This window comes from Falco peregrinus, chromosome 3, assembly GCF_023634155.1.
Source record: "Falco peregrinus isolate bFalPer1 chromosome 3, bFalPer1.pri, whole genome shotgun sequence".
Classification (NCBI taxonomy): Eukaryota; Metazoa; Chordata; class Aves; order Falconiformes; family Falconidae; genus Falco; species Falco peregrinus.
Window position 1 is genome coordinate 30,165,626 of NC_073723.1, and position 21,149 is coordinate 30,186,774.

The 21,149-nt window shown below is 36.6% G+C and overlaps 1 protein-coding gene across 4 annotated transcripts in view; it reads left to right on the top strand.

Moving 5' to 3' along the window:
- The window catches only part of STK3 (serine/threonine kinase 3), a 138,539-nt gene that overhangs the window by 87,142 nt on the left and 30,248 nt on the right, over positions 1–21,149 (top strand). For all 4 annotated transcript variants that reach the window (XM_055799123.1, XM_055799126.1, XM_055799122.1 and 1 more), the window contains exon 10: positions 3,931–4,106. In XM_055799123.1, the coding sequence (XP_055655098.1) occupies positions 3,931–4,106 (176 nt within the window). The remainder of the gene's footprint in view (positions 1–3,930; positions 4,107–21,149) is intronic.

Here is a 21,149-nt window from a genome sequence, read left to right on the forward strand (position 1 = left end):
GCAGAGGTTTGACTTTTATGACCATGGGACCCTCTTGGAGGATCACACACTGCTGTGGAGAGAGGGGTTCCACCTGACAACGTCAGGCAAGAGTGTTTTTGGTCCACAAGTTGGCTCTGAGTTAGCCAGACCAGTATGGGGGAACATATGCGTGGCTTAGCCCAATGTAGAATATAAAAACTTAACAACAGCAGAACTTTTTAACATTTAAAATAAATTTAATATTAATATAATAGGTTTCTTTTGGAAATACATGACTACAAAAGCATTCTTCTTTATGGTTTACGTCAATTGAATTTGAATTTGATCAAAACATACGTTAGAATGTAATGTGCTTGCCTTCTTATTTTGAAATGTGCATTTGGGATTATTGGTTTTAGTTATGATATGTTTTTGAAACAGTGTAATAGAGTTGGTGTTTTGTTATGTCATTGCATCATTTATCTAGCATGCTTTTTGGAAGAAATTCTCTTAGGTAACTGTTTGGGGACACCCCCATTATAGTATTCTTATCGGGGGCATTGCTGAGGTAGAATGTATGTTTTCAGTGTCCATGGTGGTCTCTGCATTCCATAACTTTCCAGCAGTTTCTCAGACCGCTGTTATTGCGGCTTTTTTCCTAATCTTGAAGTCCTGCAGTGGTCAAGGATAGGGATGACAGAAGAGACTGATATTCTTAAATGTTGAAGCTGTTGCAGACATTTTTAGACGTGAACATCTCTTGTTGGGAAGCAAAGAAAAATTAGAAGAACTGGAAAATCCAGATCCTCCTAGAATGGAAGAGTCTATTACACAACAGGTTTTCAGTGCAGGTGTGGAGTGATACTGATTGTGCTGCAGATTTTTTGGGGCAAAGAGATAGCTTGTGTGAAAAGTAACTTCCTGGACAGTTGAGTGAATTGATTGTTCTTAAAGGAATCTTTATATATTGTATTTTCAAATTTCTTAGTTCTTGAAAGACAGTTGACAGGATATCGTTATTTGGTTGTTCCTGACAGTTAGAAAAAGTCCTTTCAGACTAAAATGATCTTCTAATAACTTTACATTTTGCAAAAAGAAGCTCAACCTGCATCGGTCTACTCTGGCATATAAAGAGCCTGAGTCTTTTATAAAGTCAATACAAAGAGGTAGGAGCCTTCACAAGGCCTTTAAACTAGTAAGTGTTAACCTATCCCATTATTCATGAAATATTAACTAAACATGTAGGTTAACTAGAAATCTAAAAAAAGACTATTTTTTTGCATTTCTTTGTAAAAATAAAATAAACCCTTAAAAATAAATCTTTGAGTAAATTCCCCACCCCCCCACCCCCCCTTTTTTTTTTTAATACATTGAGGAAAAAACCAAACCCAGAATAGCTGTGTCCTGTCATTTTGCAGGCATATTATTACTGGTTTTGTGTGTGAGTTTTTGTATTTGCAGTGAAGGTAAGCAGCTCTTGATCTTTTAAATGGGTTAACTAACTGTATACTAAATTTGAATTGTAAATTAGTTCTAAATTCTTACTTATCAAAACAAATAGAAGTCCAAAAAGTGTAAAATAAATATGCTTTGCTCATTTTGGAGTAATTTCAGTCCTGTTGACCTGCTTTCCTTAACATGCATTCAATAGCAAAGCATTTGGGGGGGTTGGTTTGTGTTACTTATGTAGGTAGTCTTCTATTACATGTATAAGGAAGATATTTACCAATAGCTCTAAAACTTAAGAGCAGTACTTGGAATATCTGTAGTGGTTTCTGTTTCATGAGAGGAGGGGAGACTGTCTTGTAATGGGCCAACATTTTGGTACTTAGAGTTTCTAACAGACACTGGTAATCTTGTTTATAAGTGTATCTCAAGGGTGAAACATAAGTACAACTGTCTCAGCAGGAGAAAAAAATTGGCTGTGAAAGGCCAGCAATGTGGTGTCCTATCTTCTTGGTACAAATAGTTTCAGGGTTTTGGGGCAGTAATCAATAAGTAAGAAAAAGCTTATGCTAAGAAAACGCATTGTATTTCTGTTCTTAATCCACTTCCTTTTCAAAATATATATTTTGTTAAAGTTTAGATTTTTCCATTTTTGCCCTTTAGTGCTTATTTCTGTAGTTATTTGTCATCCATGCTGTTTACTTCTCATCCCTTCCTCTGTCTCAGACTCAAGTGATCCAGAAACCTCATTCAAGTGATCTTGAGTTCAGTGGGGGCAAACTTGGGAGTTTCTGGAGAAAAGAGGTGTCTGCTGTGTGGTCTCTTAAATTCAACTTGGATTTTAGTTCACTGCATGCTTTTGTTATGGTCATGATTGTCATTAATTAAAAGATGGTAAGTAACAATAAGCATGATCTGGGATTAGAAAATAATATTAGAAAAGAACATGGCAACAACTGAGAAAAATCAGCTAAAAAAACTGTGAGGAGAAGGTACGTATGGAAACATGGCAGACTGAACGGAGGAATCATTGTGGAGCTGGAGAGAAGCAACTGGAGGCAAGTGCAGTAAAGCCTAGAACAAGATAGTAGAACAACACGTTAAAAAAGCCAGAAGAAATCTTACTAGAACAAAATAATGTAGAAAAAGCAGAAAGAAAAGAACAAGTAAATCAAGATGCTATAAAAGATGGCAGTACAAAAAAAAGCATGAATGAAAAAAAAATAGGCCTCTATTAATCGTGCAGCAAAATCAGAATGAATTAAAAAATCTTGAGAGGAGGAATGGGAGGAGGTGATGAAATAAGAGGTGAAAGGGGCCCGGGTGGGACACAACACCTCACTTAATAAATTAATGAAAACAAATGTAAAGCCAGATAAGATGATCAGCCAGTCCTAGTGATCATGTTAAACACAAGCTCAAATGATGTTTCCAGTGGGTTACCTTTTCACTTGTTTTAACAAGTAGTTCAAATAAAAATTCCCAATTATTTTATTATGCTTATAATCAAAACCCATAATGTTCTCTGTGGGCTGTGTTTGGAGTTTTTTGTTTGTTTGTTTTTTCCCTAGCTTAGTTATTTATATCTCTCATCCTGTTTCATTTTTTGCTTGTGGAAATGTAGTTCATATTTCTCTCTGTAGAATGTGTTATACTGCAAGCAAGTACACATTACATGAATCGGTGTTATGCAGAATATAGTTTCTGAGGTGACAGTTATGTAGAACTACTAAAGCATTTCTTAGGTTTTATTTCTTGTTCTATTTAGTAATGATTATGCTTGGAAATTCACAGATGAAAACAAATTTTAGTCATTTAGGGTTGTAGATAATTTTTTTTTTACTTTTAGTTTCATGAAAAGGATAGTATAACAGGAGCTCATGCTGATCTTTATCTGCTTTGTAAAGCTGTTGCAGCTGTGCAGATGATGACAAAAATTCCCCAGGGTTTCCACACCATGGAGATAGGGTGTTTTGCAGCCGTCTGTAGACTGTGATCCCATAATTTGCTGAGACTTGTCATCGGCAATGAATTTGATTAAGCAGTATCTAGACAACAGTTTGTGTGATGATTTTTTTTTTATGTTCTTTTTCTAAATATTTTTTAAATTGCACCTTCGGTGAAACTGATGGAATCCTGTTGCTTTCCTACAAGTGCCTGTGGACCAGGCTGTGCAGTTAGGGACATTCAGCACCCAAAGGGATGCTTAGCACCTTGTGTTATTTGGTCTCTATAACAACAAATAGATATCACATGATGTAACTTCTAATATTATTTGTGTGTGCAACTCTGAAATGTCTTGAACATTTCTCCACATTGTATCTTGCTACAAAAAATAATCATTCTTCGGCTATGAACTTTTATGCCAAAGATCCTCAGGGGAAAAATGGAGGCTTGCACCACATACAGATGACTGTATTGGTTTCTGTAAAATCCAAGAAAATTAATAAATAGATTTTATTTTATAGTGCAGTAAATGTTTAAATATTTCTAATTTCTTTTTTCTTTTTTTCTTTTAACAAGGAAATGCTACTTCACCGCAAGTTCAAAGACCTTCTTTCATGGACTACTTTGATAAACAAGATTCCAAGAACAAAAGCCCTGAAAACTGTAATCAGAACATGCATGAACCTTACCACATATCCAAAAACGTTTTCCCTGATAACTGGAAAGTCCCTCAAGATGGAGACTTTGATTTTGTAAGTACATTTTTATTGTTTAATTTCTTGCATGCTGTTTATGTTTGCCAAAAATAGTTAATCCCTTTTTATAACTGTGTTCATACAAGTAAAATAAGTAAACTTTCATGAATACCATTGAATTATCTAATCTTAATGTCTCATCCTGGTTGTTGAAATAAGTGCATTTGCTTAATGCAGGACCTTTTTAATGAAGAGTGGTATGACGTAAAGAATATACTTATTTGTAACTGCTTTTTAAAAGTATTTTTCGTTCTTTTAAATTTATATGTTATATCCACTTTAAAATTTGATCCAGTTCCATTTAAAAATAAATAAATTGCTACAGGCATGGAATAATGTCATGTTTGCTGAGTATCTCGGTAAAATGGTAAGCATTTCAAACTGGATTGGAGCCATGTAATCAATCTCCTTGGAGATGGTTAAGATCACCCTACTGTTTTGCACAGGCTAGCTTGTTGGTACTATTCCAATAGTGAACATCTCTCTACATAGACTGGCATTAAATAGAATTATTCTATCTGTTTTAGGGTGGGGCTTTTCCCCCCTCCAAAATGTGTGTAGTTTATTTCTTTTTGCCTATGTTGCAAATTATGACAGGGCAAAAAGAAAATGCTTCTAAGTTACAAGTTGCTGTTAAAGTGAAGTAAATAATTACTATGTAGAGACTTGTAGATGATTATACCTGTTTTTCAGCTTTGTTATTTTTTAAACATGTTTGAATGAAAGAATTCATTTTAGCTGTTGTAGATTAAACATGTTCTTAACTACAGTGCAGTAGCTAAATATGATCACATGGCATCTTTTTGAAAGTACACTTGGGATTTGGAGAAAAATGTTGTGTTTAATTTTAGGTGACAGCTGTAGGTGTGGGATTTTTTTCCCAGCTTCCACTTACTGCATTTCTACATAAAGCTGACTCTTAAATTTAAGCTACTGGAGTAAAGCCAGTTACATAGCACAGTACAAGCTGTTACTGCTGGAGAGTTTTGATTAAGTTGGATTTTCGTTTGGGTGGGGTTTTTTTTGTAGGCGCTATTATTATTTTTTTTACCATAAAATGCAACAAGTCATCATCCTGATAACTGACTAACAAAATAATTGTTTGTACTATTCACTGGAAAATAAGTGACTGTTGTTTAAATGGGGTTATTATAGTGTCAATAAAATTGCCTTTAGAACAATTTAAAATTAATCATCTTTTCCATTACTCGTTAAGAAATGCAATAAAAATGGTACTTTTTGTAAAAGCTAAGATCCTGATTCTATAAGTGCTTATTTGTGAATAATCTGTACATGGATAATGCTGTGGAATTTGTTGACATTGCTTGTACATATGAAGTTGCCGCCTTGAAATAGGAATTTGTCCTAGAACCAAACCTGAGGCATTCTGATCTTCAGAAACTTAACTGCTCTCTGTGCTGTAGGCACACCTTGCTAGTGGTCTTAGACTGGCAAGTCAAAGACTTCAGCATCCCAGATTCATAGAATGGTTCGGGTTGGAAGTGACTTTTAAAGGTCATCTAGGCCAGTTTCACTAGTTGCTCAAAGCCCTGTCCAGCCTGACCTTGAACACTTCCAGTGACAGGGCATCCACAGCTTGTCAGGGCAACCTGTTCTGGTGTCTCGTGGAGGTTAAGTGATGTGCAGTTTGTCCTTGACTTTCTAAAAATGCAGTGTTATAAGGCTTGTTGGTACAAAATGATTCTGATGGAGGACCAAAGAGGATTAAGGAAAAAAAGTGAATTGATATTTGCACGGGCAATTTATTTAGTGAGGTTGGGGTGGGGATGTGGAATTTTGTTTTAAGCATGACAAACCCCAAATACTTCTATAGATAATTCAGCCTAAGAAAGAGTTTAGGGAGACTCTTCAATAATGGATGTATCGCTTCAGCATAGTACGCTCAAGAATACATTTCTCTGAAGCACCTGGTACCAGCTGAGGTCACACAAGATTTTGGCTTTAACGGCCTGCTGGTTTGAACCATAGGCAATTATTATTTATTTATATATTCTAGAAGCACTTCTATTTATATTTTAGACAGTGAGTAGCAATATTGTTATGTGGCCTGCAAGAGACTTTCTGAAAGGATAAATCAGTGGGCAGCATGCATAATATATTGTCTACTCTTTGTGAGATCAACATGAATGTTTTCCGTTGCTGACATGAAGTCTATAAATGATTCATAAAAGGAATAAATAATGGAAACTTTTTGTACTAAATAATTCCATTCTGTTTTGTTTGGAATTAGCCTTAATGGCATCTGGAAAGGGATCCTAACAGTTAATGCTGACGGTCATAATTTTATTTAAGGAAAGGATTGTTACACTAGAACTGAAATATAAATGATCAAAATCTGACATAATGGTAGTATATTCTAATAGTACTCCAACTTTCTGTGTGGAAGAGGAGGGTTGCTGTGTAAACTGGAGGTCACCAAACTAATTTGCTGGATTATACCATTATCCTTACTTATCTGTATGCCTTTGTAAGCTGTACATAGCATTCTGGTGCTAGCAGCCATTACACGCTTTACTTGTGACCCAGAGCAGAATGACAGTGCCATGCTAAGAGGTATTTAAGTGTATCAGATGGAAAGACTTAGAAGTTTATTAGCATAAGTATCTGTTACAGCATAAACGAGAGAAGCAGAAATGCCATTAAGGTGGGAGGGAGAAGGGAAAAGGAAGAAAAACCAGTCCTTATATAAATCCCAGCAACTAATCAGTTTGCTTATTTCTATGACCTGCAGAACCGGGAGCTAATTCTTGTAGCCAGATTGTATATTTACTTTAGGTTGCAGTGGTATTTTATCCTATTCCTAGTATATTTTACTGTGTGATAAAACAATGCACATTTAAACAAATACTATGCAAATACATGTAATACAGATACAGCAGTTAGTCTTACACACTTGCTGATGTTTTTAGGTAATGTAAATAAATGGTACAGGAAACTTTTCACATGAGGTGGATAAATGAATGTGTAAAATAATGCAAAATGAACTTAGCACTAGGTTTGGTTTTAAAGTTTTTGCGTGGGCATAGTTTTCTGCCCTGGCATAAATGTTTTGAGAATTCCTTGCCAATGAAAATAGAAGACTTTTCCAAGAAAACAAGATGCTTTGGTCATCAACCTGATCTTTAAAAAAAGTAATTTTAGCAGCATTTTTGCTTCTGTAAGTGCATATTTATGCTTTTTTTTTTTTCCACTGTTGATGTACATCTGTTTTGAATGTCAAGAGCTGATCTTACTACTTTTTCACTAATGCCATATGGGAATTTGAGCTCCATCTCTGACTGTTGGTCCTATGAGCCTTCAGTTCTGTGACCCATCTGTGCTGGTTATTGATGTACCATTTATGACTTGATGAGAAAAAATTGCCACAGCAGATCTTCAAGTTTTACGTTGTATTGAATCAGGTACATGGCAAATAACTTTTAACTAGAGTTAATTCTGGTACTGTATATTAATCTTGAATATTATGTTACTCCAGATTTACCCTGTTATGTATGTTTCAGGACTAACATGCTGGGTTTTGTGCATAAGGGTGGTTTTTTTTCTTCCAAAAGCAAGAAGAGATGTAGGATAAAAACCAAAAAAAACCCCAAACCATCAACAGCCAAAACCAAAAAATCACAAACATTTTTTTAATGTTGTCTTTTCTGTGACTAGGCATTTGTATAAGGTTGCTTTTTTATTTTTTTTTTTATTTGTGGGTTTTTTTTGTGGTTTTTTTTGTTGGTGTGGGGTTTTTTTTTGTTGTTATTATCTGGTTTTGTTGTCTCGGTATAAATTCTGAAAACCAAAAGTAGGGGTCTTTTACATCAGTGGATCTTAATGAAATGTATTTCTGGGGAAGTACTTCTAAATGTTTTAGTTTTGTGTCTTTTGATTTCAGCCTTGGAAATGGAAGTGTTGAAGCCATGATTTGATATAAATCAAAACCAAAAAACAAACTAGTGTTTATTCAAACTTCAGCTTTTATATTAAAATTTGAATACATATTTCACACTCATGGATTTTTGTTTTCAGTTAATTCTTTGAGACTATAGGCAATTGTTTTACACATTTTCATTATTTTTAAGGGGCATGCAGCAGATGGCAAAACTAAAGCAACAATATTTTAGCCCTGATCCTGATGTGAATAAAACCCTGATGTTTTATTCACAACAAACTTTGATGCCAGTAAGTCTAGTCAACAAGATAGTACTCATTGTGAGGAAAAGCGGCATAATGTATGTGAATAAATAAAGATGCAGTAAAGCTATATAATGCAAGGCTATGATATTCATAGAAACGTTAATGATGTATGGTATAAGCAGCTTTTCATAATAAAGATTAACTTTTTAATGGACCAGCTTTTTTGACTTAGCTTACAAGTCAACAGTTTGGATCAGAGTACCGAATTTAGAGCAAATGATGTGTGTGTTTTGACCATCTAAGGGACAAACAACCTTTAAAGAACAGTTGTTTTTTTTTATAGGTATTATGTATTCATATGACCATGTTGCTGTTAAGATAGCTTTGTTCTTTCCATGGGGAATGTTCAATGTGATCTATGTACGTGTTGGAGAGAGCTGTGTATTAAATGAGCAGTATAACTGCAAGGTGTTGAAGCAGCTTGCTCAAATTTCTTCTTGTTTTTCACAGTTGAGGATTTTGTGATATTTTATGTTAGCATTTATCACATTTTTGTGGGCATTATAGAAGGTTGTTTTCACCAAAAAAGATGAACTTTTAATAAGCAAGAAGTGCCTGAAATTTTTGTTGCGGGGGGGGAAAAAAAAGGTAAATCTTAGCTTGCTAGATTGATGTATGGTGTGTACATGATACATAGGTTAAATAACCTGCTGCTTACATTTTTACTGTATCATGATATTTTGCATCTCATTAAGATGCAAAACTGCTCTGTAAATCCTTCTGCCCCTTAGTAAAGTGTGTTAGCGTGGGACATGATGTTAACAAAGGATTTACATGAACTGTAATGAAGTAGTATCTAATTGATGTTAACCTGTGAATTAATGTGACTCAGAATGAGTTGCTAAACTTCATTTGCACTGATTGAATATATTAATTGATTTTAAATGAGTAATTTACTTTTTGTTATGAGATGATAAAATGTAAAAAGGCAAATTTATTTATTATAGCAATGCTAGGGTAATGATTTCTGTCTTTAGCAGAATTATTTCCAAACAGGAATGGTATCCAGATTGTTAAATATTAAACAGTGAACATGTAGATCATGTTTTGCAGTAACTGCAGTATCATGTTTAAGTATATGCGTTTTGGGTGATTTAAAGATTCTGGAATAGCAACAAAAATTTAAAAAGCCATCTGTTATGCTAGGCAGAATATTTCACTGGGTCTCAAACAGAACAAATATGTTAGAATATAATCATTGTGAAATAATAGCATTGCAGATACTGAGCACTTCAGTTAATATTTGTAAATGTGTAATGTGACAAATGATTCAGTAAAAAAATAAATACCACAAAATGACTCAAGACCACATAGAATTTAATTAAAACGTCAGTAATAAAGTTAGGCAGAGTCAGCCTCATTTGAAGTACTACTTTGTCCATAACCTTGGCTGGGTTTACTCTGACTTTAAGCAGCAAATCAGTTTGTTTAGTACAGTGTTCTTTATAATTAAAGGGAATGAATGTATTTAATCTATTTTCAGTCATTTCAGATTTCTCTCTAAGTTGAAAATTTAAAATGAAGTATTAACATATATTAATTTTGCTTTATTTTCAATTAGTTCCTTGAATATCATTAAGCATTTCCCGATACTGACAGGAAAAATGTTTTCTTAACTAAGCAAATACGAAACTTAGGTTTCTGGGTTTGCATGGGCTGTATGCATATGAAAGAAACAGAAGTATTGCCAGTCCGCATGCAGAATTTCATTCACTTCTGTTCAGACATGGCTAACAGAGGAGAGAGACTGTAAAATGAATCTATGCTTTATGGAGCTCATTTTGCGAGGACAGTGTGAACCTCAGCAGTGAAGGTTTTCTGTACCTCTTATAATAGGAGGCTTTTACAGAAGCTTCTTGTGTGTTGAGGAGTAGTTTAAAAAAATGAAAGCTGTCAGGTTAATTCAGTGGAAGAGAGATTCGTATTAGGAGTCCACTGTGGATGGTTTGCAGGTCATGGCTGTGGTTTGTTGGGCTTATCATTTGGCTGTTCAGGCAGGCAGTAAGAGAGGTTGTGCCAGCCTGACATATGAGCTAAAAGTGTGGTATTGGTTGTGGGGGTTTTGAGTTTGTTTGGGGGGGTGGAGGGAGATTTGTTTTTTGAGGGGGGGTGTTGTGGTGTCTTGTTGTTGTTTTTTTTTCCTCTCCATTAGGTAAAGAGACCGGACCAACCTATTACACTGTGGGTTTTTTTGTTGTGTGTGTTTTGGTTTTGTTTTTGGTTTTTTTTACTGTCTGATTTACCATCAGATTTAACTAAATCCTGTTTGTATATTCTGACCACAAAAGGACACTTATTTTTCTTGCAGTGTGTGGGGGGAATACACTACCTGAGCAGAGTGTTTCTCCGAATGGTATTGAATATAGGATCCTCTCTCTTTGATTATGTCCCTTTGCCTATTAGTATAGAAGTAAAAAATTGAAAATCAAGCCTAGTAATTTGGTCTTATTTTTAACTAAATTGTTTAGGCTGTAAACAGAATCAATCCTTTCTGTTTATCTTAAATTGTAGGTTTACTTTAAAGCTGTTACTCTGATCGCTGAGAGACATTGATATGGAAGTGCCAGTGCTGCACTTGTGCGGTTTTGTAAGGTGGATCATGCTATCTGACTAAGATTATATGAATTCTTTTTCCTAAAAAAGCACAGAAAGCACTCTTCTAGGCCAGAAAACTTTTTGTGTTTTTACAAATACAAAAACAGAATTCAAGATTTTTACTTATCATTGAGATGTACTCTGAAGATAAGACAAGAGCTCAGGCTTGAATTGCAGCAGTTTATTTGAAGCTACGTAGTAAGAAGAACGCCTAATAGGATAACAATGTATGACAGCAGATTGCCTCAGAGGGTTGCTAAAGTTGCTGCTATTGTGAGCGGTGAAGACCTGGTTAGATAAACACGTCAGGAACAGTTTTGGTGGAGTTGATCCCACTTGGAGCAGAGGGTCGTCATAGGTGACCTCCTCCTGTAAATGTTTCCGATGGCCTTATATCCTGTGGGTTTTTCAGCTACTGCTGATGGCTAATGTTTGTAATCATAAAAGGTGTTGAGAACACATAGGTCTTACAAGCTCAAGCTCTCAAAAATAGTGACATACTTAATTCGTTTATTAGCACCATCAGTATTTTGGGTAACCTTGACAATTTTTGCAATTAGCAATTAACTGTGATTTCCAAACATGAGTCTGCCTCTGGAAAATTTCAGCCAAGATTTGGTCAGTAAAACTTAACCACGTTTTCTCTCCCAAAAGTTTAAAGTGTCCCTGCTGTCTTATTTTATCATGTCGAATAGCTTCAATATGCAATGTGTTTTTTAATTGCAAAATAGTTTCAAGTTAGAAGACACTTAAAACTTATATTTCAGCTGACTTTCAATTCTTAGTATAAAGTGAAGAATGAAGCTGCTTCACTCTAAAGAATTTAAATGCTTGCATCATCTAATCCCCTTCTTTTTTTCTTGTTAGCTGAGATGGAGAGACTGAAGTGTAGCTCCAGTGTATATATTCAGTTATACAGGAGGTCTGTAATTTGTGCATAGTTCAAGGAGAACAAATGCAAGAAATCAGTGAAGCTGATGAGCTGGGGCAGCGTTGCTGCTTTAAAGTAACATCTTGTTACCTTAGTAACCAGTTGTCTGTACTAATATACCTCTTTGAGATCATTGTGTAATAGCAAAGTAATGTGTATAGCCTCGAAAGAACTTTGAATTACTTGGAAAAAACAGTTGTGGCCGAACAACTTTGAGATGATCCTTTTTTGTCCATCAAGCCAATTCAGTTTCAGGTCTCTATTCTGTTTTCCTTTACAAAAAAAAAAAGGGGGGGGGGGGGGGGGAATTAAACTATGTTTAATCCACATAGTTTCCATGTTGCATAATCACTGTTAATCTCAAGACAGCATGTCATCTTTGTGTGTAATGTCTAATCCCCAAACTGAGTGCTGACACCAAGGGGTGCATGTCCTACTTCAGGGTTTCAGCAGAGTTCTTTGAAATCATCTCTATGACAGTATCATGCAAATTTACCACCAAGAAACAAAATCTGTTCTCCTACTCTTTGCTATGGTGATTAATGGTAATGAAAGGAAGTAAAAATAAAACTTGCCTCAGGAGAGTGGGCGACTGGAATTTTTCAAGACCATTTTAAGTTAATTCTTGTAACTCCTTAGTTTTGAAGAGGATTTCCTTCCTCTTTGGTAAAAAGAACAATGGATGTTTTTGGGGTTTAGCTTTTTTTACAAACACCCCCCACCTCCCCTTTTCTTTTATTAATTTTTACTGGACTCAAATAGGAGTGTGAGAAATTGTCAGATAGGAGTCTAGCAATTTAACAAGAAAATTTTTGGATTAGTTCAGTGTTTGTGTGGCTAACTCTAATCAAAAAGCTTGTATTAGATTTCTGTGCCTCATGTTTTGATCAGCAGCCAATAAGTACCATGTGCAGACTTATATATTAGGCGTAGATGTTAACAATATTTCATAAACAAAATACTGGAAATTAAATGGCTGACATTTAATACTATTGAGCTTTCTGAAGAACAGAAAAAATTCTGTGCGGTTTTTGTTTGCAAATAACTTGTAGAATTTGAACAAGGAGGCTTCTGCGTTAAGGAATTGACTTCAATCAGAGAGCTTATAATATTTGGAGTTCTTTGTTATTTTGAATTAATACCTTCAGATATCTGATTAGATTGGACTTAGTACACATTTACCAAAACCAGGGACTGCCCAAAATATTTTGGTTTACATGTAAATTTTATTTCCTTTTCTTATAACTTGCATAACTCAGAGGTAAAAGGGAACTCGTATGAAATTTAAAAGCTAGTAAGTGTATTATAGAAATACATATTTTTTTCTCACTTACTTGTATTTTAATAAGGTGTGGAATATATACATTAAAATGATCCCAAATGTCATTCTTTTACATTAGATCTCTATAGATGCCTTATAGCCCACATTTACTTCTGTTTATTGGGACTTGTAGCATTGCTGTGCGCTAGTCATTTTATTTTTGGTGAAAAAGATGAGGTTTTTTATAGAGATATGTGCAGTGTAAATCTTTAAGCTAACTGTTTGGAGACTTCATTTTTTTTCATTTGTTGTTGTTTGTGTTTGGATAAAAGTATGCCTCATGGACAGCATGAGTACCTAAAAAGGTAAAAAAACCTGTGTAAAATCACCCAAGGTGCGACACACACATACACGACAAACCCACGAAATTAATTTGGCAAGTTTTTATACCTACTTTAGTGTTATATGAGTAACAATTTACAAATAAAGCTATGCAAGCCCAATAGCTAAAGCTGTAGCTGTTGAGAGATTCTCTATAGAAGGGTTGATCTCGTACTTGCTAAAGTCAGTGGCAAAGCTGGTACTGACAGTAACATTAAGTTTAGCTGCCTAGGTTGTTAAAGAAACAACTTTGATTTGTGTGCCTAAATGTGAAACTGCATTTAGGTTTAGGGTTAGAAAATCCACAGCTTAGACTGTTTCTCTTGGTATTCCTTAGTTTAGGGCAGGTAAGCCTGGTTCCTAGGAAAGAAATACCTGAAGCATTAACACTTATTTAGCGTCTGCTTAAAGATCTTGGTATTGCTTACATTTGTTTGTGTTGCCAGTAGGAGCTGTACAGATATAAGAAGAGTAATACAAAAAAATTTGTTTCTTAACCTAAATAAGATGTACCAGGACAAAATTGCTCTGTAGGAGAACTTTAAAGGTACAGTAGCGTAGTTATAGCTGTTTCAAAAAGCTGCTTGATGCTCAGCTGAGAACCCTGACTGTGTCTCCCTGACGATTTTTAGTGTGCCATAGGGAGAACTAAAACAAGTTAGCTTACACCGTTTTGAAGAATTTTACTTATTTTACTTTGCATTGCAGCAAACTAGGTTCATGGATAAGGTTAGATCTTCAGCTGAGAAGCAGGAACTTGGCAAACTGTGCAGCCTTGACTGTATGAGCACGCTGTAGTACTTGTAGATATGAATTAGGTGGCACTTTCTGAAAAAAAAGTTTGAATTATCTTTTCCCTCATGGTGTCACTACAGCCCAATATATTTAGTGTTTTTTTTTTTAATTGGAATATTCTTCTTTCAAGTAAGAATGGAGGGAAACATGTTCTTCAAAGATACTTAAAGGCCAGACTTCCCCATCACCCCAAAAAGTTCCCCAGATCCAAGAAGCTCTTTTAGTAAAAATGAGCTGTCGCAAAATTACTCTCTCTTATTTTTGTTGTGTCGTCTTTGAAGACTGCTTTTTGGCATAGGGAATTATTTCAAGAAGCATGTGAATTGAAGTGGAGTCTTTCTTCCTGGGAGCTCCTTGGGCATTGGTCCCACTGGAACCCAGAGGAGGTGGTTGTATTTTTTTGAAGGTAATTCATGTGTGCAAATACTTGGTTTGGTTTTGTTTTGTTTTTCTGGATTATCACTTGCACACAGTGGTCATTTATTTTTTTGTTGAAGTTAATCGTTACTTTAAGATTGCCATTAATTATAGTCACATGTTCTTAATGCCATCCACACAGAAGAAGAATGTACACTCTACAGAGATGGATAATCAACTCAAGATGAGAATATTATCCTGATAATGCTCATAGAGCTATTTCCATGGTGCTTGTGATGTGTGTGTGTGTATAGGGTGGATTGGGCTTTTTATTTTGCTTTTTCAAAGTTAGAAATTCCATTACTATTTCTCTCTAAAGAGTTTCCATTAACTAATAGAATACCACAATGAATCCAAGACAGAGACTGGTATAAATAAGTCTACATTCAGACAGATTCAATTAAAGTAATGAAGACATTAAACTGGAAAATGAAACTGATGCTTGTCCTTCAGGATTTTGTCTGTGACAAATGATTCCGCAAGATATGAGCCCCTGTGTGCAGCCAACCTTCAATGCTACTTCAGAGAAATGAAGGAATCGGTAGGAGCATGTTGATCGTAGCGCAGCTTGGTGTGTACATGCTCAGCTGTTTCATTTGTTGTCTTTTGAGCTGGTTAAATTCCTTGTCACAGGTTTCAGAGAGATGTAGTTTACAGTAGTTGTTTTTCACTACATCAAGTTCTCTGATAACTGCTAGCATGTTTTGAAAGGTACTGTAACATACAGCCTTTTAAAGGAATGATGCTATGGCCAAATAATGCACCTTTCACTTACACTCAGTGGTTAACAGGATTTAACTCCGAAATTGTGCAGTGCTTTTTTATTTAACAAACCAAAACCAAAAAAAAATCCCCAAACAAAACAAAAATATCACAAACCAAAACAACATCAACAACAACAAAAATAAACCCAAAAATTTAAGCCCCAAACAGTTTTCAGAGTAAAGGATATTTGCAGAGAAAAATAGGTGGAAAATAGCTGGTGCCACTGAAGAGGATTTCTGAAGGATTTGGGGTAAAGAGCAGTAGGTGGAGGGAGGTCAAACTCCATGTTACTTAAGCATCCCTACAGCCTGTGAAACTCAAGAGCCTTGTTTTCTCCTCTCTGCTGGCAGATGACTCTATGGTAACAGCCTACTGCTCATCTCAGAGGTGGGCTAATTCAAAACTACAGAGGAAGAGAGCAACACTAGAAACAGTGGTTAGTTTGAAACTACCTGACCTGTTTTCCATGTTTTAAAGAGATGTTGCTATGGCAACAGCAGCTCGCCAAGGACCAAGCACTGCTAAGTTTCAGAGATTCAGCAGTCATGTACGCATGGAGGGGCTGTATCACTTCCAACACCAACCGGGGTTCCCTGCACCCGCCTTTTTTACAGATACCTATGCTACCCTAGAATTAACATGGGTACTTTGGAATACATATTATATAAAACATAATGGAGCAGTTTACTAATGTAGCTTGATTTTGGCTTGGTTCTTCCTTTGTGCACCTTTTCCAACTTACTGCAGCTTCCTAAAATAAAGCACCTCCACAGAATGATAGTTGCTGTATCCAATGGTCCTCAAACTGTTCTGTCACCAAACACCATGATCATTTTGTTCTGCAATTCCATATCCCATGTTGTGGAAGTCAGCAAACATAAGCTGTTTGACCATGGGTTAGGGAGAAATTAATTCCAGAGCTGAGATGCCTTCACTGAAAAATAGCCTGACAGTTTTAATCAGTGAGTTATTACCTGAAATACCTCTGCTGCTGGCAGTTGCCATTATAACATATGGGGGAGAGAGGATTTTGCAGATGGCCAGTTCAAGAAACTATTTTACAGCTTTCAATTGAAAATCAGTGCAGCAAACTTCACCTGGCATCTGGAGTGTATTGTGCTTATTGTGAAAACTGTCACTTAGTAAGCGGACAACAGTACAGTATGCTAACAGAAATGTTTGGTTACTAGAGGTGTGATCCAATGTTCAAGTTAGTGCAATTTTTTTTTCAGAGTGAGAAGAGTGGTTTTAATGTGGTCTGTGTCTGAAAGGAAAGTACATTAATGCTAAGAATAAATTTCAGGAGAAATCCTCATCATAACTATACCTTGGATTCACAGGAGTAGGTGGGAGCCCCAAAAAGCACCTTATTTAAAGTAGTACTGGAGCCTCTGCCTTACTGACTGTGAGCTAATGAGAAGAACACTAGCCAACTGCCTTTTCTTTTTTTTTTTTTTTCTTCATTTCCAAATCTGTTAGCGTTATCTCAGACTTGCTCACATTGAACCATGGATTGAAAGCCTTCCTCCATCTCTAGTAAGCAGATTGTAAGGCCAAATGTGAAGGAGAATGCTCAGCTATGATGTCTCATTTATTCATTATCTGGGAAAAAGCGATGTGATAATTGTGAAGGATTCTCAACTAATTTTATAAAATGCAAAAAAGTGATGATAACCTGTGTTCAGGTGATGAAAACAAATGCTCAAAATGTAGGAAGTGATGCATCACTTGACTTACTATGGGCCCATTCTTTTGAGTTTTAACCCAATGTGATACAATTAAAGAATGCGTTACAGTGCTTAAATATAATAAGACAAAAACAAAATTAAGGTTGCCTAAGGAGTTTTAAGATGTTCTTCCCTAATGTCTTTCAAGTGTTTGACTTAACATTCTTTCAAAGTGTTTTATACATAGAATTGTAGAATCTAATTTCATATCTATTTAAAAAGGAAAAGGAGGAAGAAAAGCCACACTTATTCTGTGCAAGCACAACAGCCCTCAGCTACACAACATTGGTGAGATTTGAATGCTGAAGTGTTAACCACTGGTACCCAAATCACGGTGTCTTCTATTGTTTGAATAAGTATGCCAACTGGTAGAGAGAAAAAATCAAAAGGAAGAATAGACAGTTGGGAGTCTGGATGGAGGGAAGAGGGAAGAGAAAGAAACAAGGAAGATTGACTTAGTGTTTTTCTGGCTTGTGGGATAGGATTAATCCAGGCTGGTCACACAGAGGTATTTCTCTGAATGAGACACAAGTGGCTTTGAGCAGCGGTCATTGTGGCAGATAGTGTGTCCAACCCAACCTTCACATGATAGTGCATGTAGTAGTGGCCAGTAGATTTGTTATGATGTATACTGTCAGATGAGGACAGAGACTGTTTAGGTGAGTAAGACTTGATAGTTCATAATTATTTCTTCTTCCATGAGAAGTGGAGCTAGCCTTAAAATGCCTTTAAAAAGGGGGTTGGACTAGATGGTCTTTAAAGGTCCTTTCCAACCCAAACCATTCTATGAATGTGCACTTGCAGCTCAGAAAGCCAATCCAATCGTATCCTGGTTGGCATAAAAAGAAGCCTGGGCAGTAGGTGGAGGGAGGTGATTCATCCCCTCTGCTCTTGTGAGATCCCACATGTAGTACTGCTTCCAGCTCTGGATCCTCAGTACAAGAAAGACATGGACCTGTTACAGTGGGTCCAGAGGAGGGCCACAAAAATGGTCAGAGGGCTGGAACACCTCTCCTGAGAGAGTTAAGATTGTTAGCCTGGCAAAGGATTTGGGGAGACCTTACTGTGGCCTTTCAATGTATACAGGGATCTTTTTTTTAAAAGAGACTTTTTATCAGGGCCTGTAGTGATGAAGCACTTGACAAGGGGCAGCAATTTTAAACTAATAGATGGTAGATTTAGATTTGCTATAAGGCAGCCATTTTTTTATAAGGCGGGTGAGACACTGGAACAGGTTGCCCAGAGAAGTTGTAGATGCCCTGTCATTGGAAGTGTTCCAGGCCAGGCTGGATGGGGCTCTGAGCAACCTGGTCTGGTGAAAGATGTCCCTGCCCATGGCAAGGGGGTTAAAATAGATGGTCTTTAAAGGCCCCTTCCAGCCCAAACCATTCTATGATTCTATGAAAACCATCAGGAGGAGAGAATGGCAGCAAGGAAACTGCTTACCCTCTATCCCGCTATGTTGCTGGGGGATGGGGAGCAGGGGTGGGTAGAAGAGTCTGTAATGAAGGAGTAAAGTTGAGCCTGGGAAAGGGAGGAGGCAAGCTGTTGCTTTAGTGTTTATCTTTTTTTCTTTTTTCTTGCTACTCAAAACTATTTTTATTGGCAATAAATTGAATTTTCCCTATGTCACGTATGTTTTGCCCATGATGCTAATTGGTAAGCAATTCCCCTGCCTTTATTTTAAGACATGAGCTTTCTCATCCTGTTTTCTCCCCCTGCTCTGCTAATGAGAGGGAGGGAGTGAGCAGCTGGGTGGGCATTTGGCTGTTAGCCAAGGTTAACCCACCACACCTGGTAAGACTAATTTCAGCAGCTTTCTACAGCTAGAAGTTCATCTCCACCTTTGATATACAAATAAGGGTTTTTTGGTCTGTATCAGCTCTTCTTTGTCTTTTCCTGATACAGCACGTCTGTCATGCAGCCATAGCTCAGTAACTAATAAGCATCATTGCAGATACTTGCTTTATTGGAAAGAGTGCCAGGTCTGGTTCCCCCTCAGTGATCTACAGCAAAAATACCATCTGTCCTACAGTTAAGATCACTTCAGTGAGTTTCTACATAACTGCTCACACTTGCTGGAGACAGAGATTCAGTCTAGCTGCTTTTTAATATCTTTTTACAGAACTGTCCTCAAATTGCCCCATATCACATGTACAGAAGTACTGCTTCCAAATTCCTACTCGTTAAAGTCGGCAGCTTTCTCTGGAACTTCTCAGAAGAAGGCTTGTCTGCTGTACAAGGGCTTCAGGGTGGCCTGAATGTGTTACTTGGCTTTTTGCTGGAGTAGCTGGCTGTCCTCAGAATCGTGATCAAGTCAGAGCTGGCTCAGAGCTTTCTTGGTGTTTTGCAACAGTTGGATGATTGCTGAGTAGGTATACTAGTGAATGTTTAAGTTTTCCAGCTGGTGAAGGTCATCAACGTGCTTTGTTTAGATACACCCTAAAGGGCAGTTGTGGTTGAAGAAATTGATCCCACCTGGCCTATCCCACCTTGTGCTCCACCATGGCAATAGAGTACTAGGAACAATCGAAGTCCACCAGGATGAACAAACACAAGGCATAAGACCTTGGTGCTCTGCAGAAAAGATAATATGTGGAACTGATGTATTTACTATCGGACTCATTGGCTATATTTCTTGAGATCCCTGATAATATGGCGTAATGGAGACTGGAGAATAGTATCTTCTAGTGTTTACTACATAAGCTGGGAAAATACATGTATAGAGTCATAGTGACTTTATGTTGGAAAGAGCTGTGTAATATTGCACTTTGTGTGGTTCCTGCAGAGTGTGATTGAAGCCAGGAAATCAACCTGCCTGTGTTCTTACTGAAGTCACACACATCCAGGACTGAGATATCAAGGGTTTTTTTGGTTTGGTTTTTTTTTTTTTTTTTTTTTTTTTCCCCTCCAGTTTGGATGAGAAGGTTTAGGAAGATTGTTCAGCGTTTCAAATGGATGGCAATAATGTCTGTATGTGTAATGATTTCCCCACAAAAAATAGTGTAGTGAGAATAGCATGCTGGGTCAGGATCTACTGCAGGAGCGGGTAGGAGTTTGATTCAAGTGCATCCGCATGAGTACAAGTGTGCTTTGAGATCTTAGAAATGTGTCCATCCCCGAGGCTTGCAGATTTGTCCTGATAAATTCCATATGTGCTTTTTTTAAGCATGGTGCCATTACAGAGGGGTTCTGGGCATGATGCAGCTCTTGAGAGTCATTGTTTCAGTCATTGTTTTCCACAAGACTTTATGTTTCTTCATCAGTTGACCTGTAGGTTGAGCTTGTAACGGAACTTCTTCAAGAAATTATGTTCATGTGTATGTTCCTAACTCCACCTGAAGGCCCATTAAAAATTACTTGGGAACCTGGATGTGAGAAACCAAGTATGCACGTTTACTGGTTGATGCCTCACACATGCAGCCTTCACAACATGGCTTTGAGTATATATGCCTATGAATATTGCAAAGGCAAAAGAAAAAAATCTTTCCAAGATTGTGCATAGAGCAGCACATTTCAAAGATATTCTAGTTACTGCTCAATAACCTGTTTTAGGCAGTAGTATATATTCTTATTTACAGAAAAGAAAAAAACCCTTTGGGAATTAAACAGAATTTCAGGAAGTATACTTCAGCATCCACTAGTTAATGAAATAAGGAGAATTAAGGGAGAACAAAACGTAAGTTTAGAAGAATCTTCCACTTGAAGAATCCTACATCTAAATCTGTGGTTCTTTACATAGCAACCACTAAAATTTTGGGGTTGTTAACTTCAGACGCTACTGCAAGAAAATGAAAATAGTGAAACCACGGTGAGGCTGCAAGTCTTCTGGTAACATTGGAAACTGTAACACTCCTTCTTTTTTACTGCCAGGTTTATGGTTTTGATTTCCTACCTGGGGATTTAGAAGAACTGGGATTTATATATATATATATATATATATATATAAAATATAGTAAGGCATT